General features: G+C 34.8%; 1 protein-coding gene across 1 annotated transcript; it reads left to right on the forward strand.

Moving 5' to 3' along the window:
* Nucleotides 1-261: 261 nt before the first annotated feature.
* On the forward strand, nt 262-5,789 carry LOC134277299 (uncharacterized; the record flags this gene model as incomplete). The annotated part of the gene is made up of 7 exons (XM_062759619.1): nt 262-342; nt 433-540; nt 2,219-2,353; nt 3,814-3,963; nt 4,091-4,172; nt 5,412-5,536; nt 5,660-5,789. Coding segments are annotated over exons 2-7 (697 nt in total), but the record flags the coding sequence as incomplete, so codon positions are not given.
* Between the last annotated feature and the right edge of the window lie 102 nt (nt 5,790-5,891).

Consider the following 5,891-nt stretch of genomic DNA (forward strand, 5'->3'; position numbering starts at 1 on the left):
ACAAATCTCATTATGAGTGAATATTTTAATGTGCTGATATTTTAATCATAATATTTGTATTACATCTTATTTGTAGCTCGGCGATGTATGTAATTCTGGTCTGCAGCAATTCAAACAAAGGGTGTCGTGTGAAAATAATGATGGAACACCAGTAAGTGTAACTTTTCGATAGCATCATATTTATATAATAGTATTTATTGAAATATTGTTCCTTCCGTCATCAATTGTACATGAATTTTAACTATGTTGCATTAGGACGATGGATTAATAACATTTAGTGTCAATCCAGTGAACGAATATCCACCCATTGCTGTTAGAAATGACACTTTCCAGATACAAGAGGTTTGTTTCTTGAATATGAAACATGTCTACAGATATTTGAATGATCTGATGAGACTTATTTCAATAAATCTAATTAAGTAAGAATTTCAGGGCGAAGGGCCGACTCCAATATTCATCGCTCGTATGTTGGATTTCTTTGAAGACCGTGATTGTCCAAGGGTCAACCCTATATTTTACATCTCAAAAACTACTGGAAAGGTGAGAAGATTTTTCATATTTTTGAAGAACAAAGATAATGCAGGTATAAAGGGCTAGTAAAAATATATGAATTTTACATAAATGCTAAAATTATAACACTGGATCATCTTTTGTACATTAAATCTTTAAGGAAATAAAACTACATTTCTGACTTTCAATGTTTTAGAAATGCAAGAAAGCATTTAGTGTTCATTGTTATGCAAAGAATTAGTAAAGCCCTTTTAAGCTCACCTTGGCCGAAAGCTCAAGAGAGCTTTTCTTATCAAATATTTGTCCATTGTCTGTCCACGTCTTCCTTGTTGTTCTTGTCCTCGTCATCGTCGTTAACTTTTCACATTTTCATCTTCTCCTCAAGAACCACGGAGCCAATATCAACCAAACTTGCCACAAAGTTTCTTTGGGCAAAGGGGATTCAAGTTTGTTCAAATGAAGGGCCACACCCTCTTTAAAGGGGAGATAATTATGAATTGCTGAAAAATTAAAGGCATCATTAAAAAAAAAAACTTATCACGAACCACAAGGTGAGGAAATATGAAACTCATGTGGAAGCATCCTCAGGTAGATTCAAGTTATTCAAATCATGACCCCCAACCCCCCAGCCCCCCGGGAAAGGGTGGGGCCAAGATCGGGTATAAAAGTGTAACAAAGGAATACGTGGGAAAATTTTTAGAAATCTTCTTCTCACGAACTTGGTCAGGAAAATTGAAATTCAAGTGGATGCATCCTTTGATAATGTAAATCATTCCACTTTGTTCAAATCATGATCCCATGGGGCAGGATGGAATCACAATCGGGTTTAAAAATTTAAAACAGGAATATATAGGAATTTTTTAAGTCTTCTAAAGAACAGCAAAGCCATTACTAGTTATACTTATAAGAAAGCATCTGGTAGTGTATATTTAAGGTTGTTCAAATCATGGTCCCAGGGAGTTTGGTGGGATCACAACGAGATATTAAAGTTTAACATAGCAATACATAAAAAAATCCACAAAAATCTTCTCAAGAACATCAAAGCCATAGAATATGAAAGCATCCTTAGGTAGTGTAGATTCAAGTTGTTCAAACCATGACCCCTGGGGCAAGGGTGGGGCAATAATTGGTGATAAAGTTTAAAAAAGGATAACATAGAAAAAGTTTTCAATTTTTCTTCTCGAGATCAGCAAAGCTGTGATACTTCTTTATTTATATAGAAGCATCCTCAGGTTCTGTAGATTCAAGTTTGTTGAATCATATTCCATGGCGTAGAGTAGAACTACAATGGAGGATCAACGTTTTATTCAGGAATACATAAGAAAAATCGTAAAAATTCTCTACAACAAAGCCATGATTGATCATCAATATATAAAAATGTATAAATTTTAGTTTGTTCAAATACCCCCCCCCCCTTTTATCTTTCTTCACAATACTCTACGTCAATGTCAATTTTGCACTGATAAATGCAAAATTTTACATTGACATTCGAGAAATTACTTAGACAAATGACAAAATATGAATTCTAAGAAATGAATACCATGGCTCCTGATCCTACCTCTGATGTTTCAGAGGTCCATGTTTGCTCTGCTCCTATTTTGTATTGTTTATTGCACTTTTAAACTTGAATGCAGTTCGTTATCTCCATATGTAAAGTTGCAAAAAAGAAAAATGAAATTATTTTACGAATTATGTTCCCTTTATCAAGACAGATGCAAGTGAGTATTTCACTGTTAACGCCACAACAGGATTTCTGTATCAAATAAGGAACTTTGATTACGAAGACACCAGCATCCAGTGCGGTTTGGGAAAAACTGAAGGAATCTTAAATATCACTGCAAAGGTAAGCATACATAGTAAATTGGTTGGTAGCGTGTCTAAACAATACGTTTTGGGATGCCGAGTTTGATAAAATGTTCAAAACCCCCTCACAAAATGTAGAATAAAATTAATTAACGTTTTGCCATCAAATGAATTATCAAAAGGAATGGCCCCGTGGGGATCCGGGTTAGAATAGGTCCTCAGTACCCCCTTGCTTGTCGTAAAAGGCGACTAAATGGGGCGGTCCTTCGGATGAGACCGTATAAACCGAGGCCCCGTGTCACAGCAGGTGTGGCACGATAAAGATCCCTCCCTGCTCAAAGGCCGTAAGTGCCGAGCATAGGTCTAAATTTGCAGCCCTTCACCGGCAATGGTGACGTCTCCATATCAGTGAAAAATTCTGGAGAGGGACGTTAAACAGTATATAATCAATCAATCAAAAGGAATGTAATCAGTGTCGCCTCTGCTTTCACCGACTCCCACATTTTGAATATTCTATATCTTGTTACTGAAAAGATCCCAAAATCTCTAAATCAACTATACAAATGCATGGAAGAGATCCCAAAATCTCTAAATCAGCTATACAAATGCATAGAAGAATAGAAGCATCTGATTCTCGTAGCAATCACTTCGTAAATTTGAAAAATTTCCCTTGGCTTGATCTTTTAGTAGCTCTGTGCTCAATGAGCACTTTTCTTTGTAGATCAAATGATGCACAGTCAGATTAGTGCGTCCCCAAACCTCGTTTTGCTTTACGTTGTCAAAGGAGTACCACTTTGTGTTCAATCTTAACGTTATATCTCTACGTGAGAGAGGTGCGTATATGTCGACATCTTCGATATATAAGAATCGTAATTGCCAATCGAAATATCATCTGTTTTCAGAAAATCAAGGGTTATTTAAGGTAGTAACTCAGCTAGTCAGCTTAATCGACTGAAACTTGGATACAAAATCAAGTATATTATAGGGTTATTGAACCTATATCGGTGAATATTGGCACGAGTTGGTTGTTCAAATATACGAGCCAACGAGTGCCAATATTCACCGATATAAGTTCAATAACTTCTTTATTATATAGCTAAAACATTTCTACATAATTTATAATAAATATTCCGACTAAAAAACCCTAAAATTAATGATTTTTAGTATCGGTATTCAAATTAACGTCTGTCCTGTTAGCGTTCAATATCGCATCATTCCGATGACCCTACCGAGCGATATGATTTGCTTATTTAGGTTTTAATGGGTCTAATACGTACTAATTTTTTAATAAATAATTTCATTTTTGTGTGAAAAATAAACACATCTTACCTAGATGCCACTTGCTTTCTTTAACTTAGCTCAGAGAATTTGACCAGACGACTTTTTTTTGTTTACAACGGGGCATTCAATATTGAACGCTCGTATTCGGAATGTTTCGGGTATACTCGTATACATAATAAAAAGGTAGCTTTCAATAAAACTTGTGTTTATATTGTTCAGGACGGTCCTCATACCGTATCAACAATCCTGAATGTAAACTTTACTAACATTGATGACACTCCCCCCGTGTTTGTCAGATCTGAATGCTCCACTACCTGCTACTCTTGTCCAGTTCCTGATATTTCTGTTACGATTGATTACTTTGATCAGGTAAATTTATTTACTTTTGGTTTTTTTTTTCCTAATTGAAACATTTCTCTTTTTTCATTAAAGAAATAATGGCACAAACTTCCACTACATTGTTTAACAGACGATTTTATCGATTTCTATAATTCAGGGAACGATCAAAACTGAACCTAGCCACTTAAAGGCCATCGATACAGATAGTCCTCAGTCAAAAATTACCTACAAATTAATAGGTATTCATAGTGTTTTTATTATTTCATTATATGAAATATTAGATAATAGAGTGATCAAGCCAAAAAAGGAACAAGTGGTGTATCTACAACTCCTCTTAAATCACTGAATAAAGTTGATGACACTTCAACAGATTCTTTATTGCATAATGTCATTGTGACCTCTTATTCCTCTTTTCGATCGTAGACTTATTTCCTAGAGCAAACCATTGGTTTTGCCACTATAATCATATGGGAGCGGGGGTATCATTAAGTGAGCTCAGTGCTCATAGCACCTCTAGTTTTCGTAAAGTTTAGATAAGAGAAACCATGAAAGTACAGCAAAAATCATTCATATGTGAACACTCATGAAAGGTTCGATGAGAACTATGTAGCTTTAAAGTTTTTCAAAGAAGGATATGGGGATAACGAACAGTATTCAATATCAAAGTCCATAAAACAATATAGAATAGGAGCACAGCAAACACGGACCTCAAAAAACATCAGAGGTCTATTGGATAAGGTGCAATGGAGGAGTGAGCATCCCCTGCTGACCGGTCAAACCCGCCATGTGCTCCTTGTCATGATCGGGAAATAACGGAAAAATCCGTCGTCAATTCAGTGTATAAATAATGGACTAACAATTAGTATGAAAACGTCAGTCAGCATTTGTCTCAAGGATAAATTGTTTTTGCTGAAAAGGTAATTGTATCGACCATAGAATTTACGAAATTATTACTTTAAACGAGACTGCTGATATTCTTGTTTCATCAACTTGCTTGTCAATAATTTACCTCGTTTTAGAAATTATTCATAAGTAGAGCATGCTCTTGCGAATCGAATCAACTGAGATATATACACTCCATATGCAAGTGATGAAGGTGTATTGCTGCATAAGTAAGGAAAGTTGACGGTAGAAAAGTTAAAGTCATCACGTTTATCATAAAGCTTGGTTGTTAGATAACCATTAACGCCATTTTCAAGTAAAATATCAAAGCCTTAACAGATGTTTCAGACTCTGTGGTATCTTTTATCTCAAGCTCACCAGAATATATCAAATCGACGATGGAATGGACATGACCATTGTTAATTGACAGTACGTTTTATTAGATATATCTAAATGTCGAGTTAAACGCCACAGCAAGTCTTCTTTTCACGCATAAGAGTTTGCATAAAAATGTTGAACGCCATAATATAATAATTAACCTTTGTGTCTTACACCATTCACAACATTTATAACTGCTTTTCTGTTTCAAATGTCAGTTTATCCTGAAACATACAAAGAAAATATTGAGTTTGAAAATGGTACATTCATTCTTAATCAGTCGTTTGCAAACTTCTCCAACTTTGGTGAACCTTCAGACTTCAGAGTGATTGTAGTTCTGCAGGTTTGTTATCTCTTTCATTAATATAAGTAAAATTATGCAAAGTTTCTCATCTCTTTATTTCAGTAAAATCATTCTTTTGTCTTTTCTACTAAATTAAAGTCATGAATATGTACTTAATCACAGGCATTTGGAAGTAACGGTCAGAAATCAGAGCATCTCGTTTTAATATTACATGTAACATTGCCTAAAACCACGACAAAAGACACAACAACCATGGATAAAGAAATATGTATTCTTTCAACAACTACAGAAGGTATAAAACCGCAGCAGCTTAGCAAATTTAAAGAATTATGATTAACGCTTTTTTTATTAATGGTAATGCACATGTAATTCATGTATATGAAAGTCCTATCTC

The sequence above is a fragment of the Saccostrea cucullata genome, unplaced genomic scaffold (genome assembly GCF_032062105.1).
Source record: "Saccostrea cucullata isolate Sc308-1 unplaced genomic scaffold, CSIRO_AGI_Scuc_v1 ctg6502, whole genome shotgun sequence".
In the NCBI taxonomy this organism is placed as follows: Eukaryota; Metazoa; Mollusca; class Bivalvia; order Ostreida; family Ostreidae; genus Saccostrea; species Saccostrea cuccullata.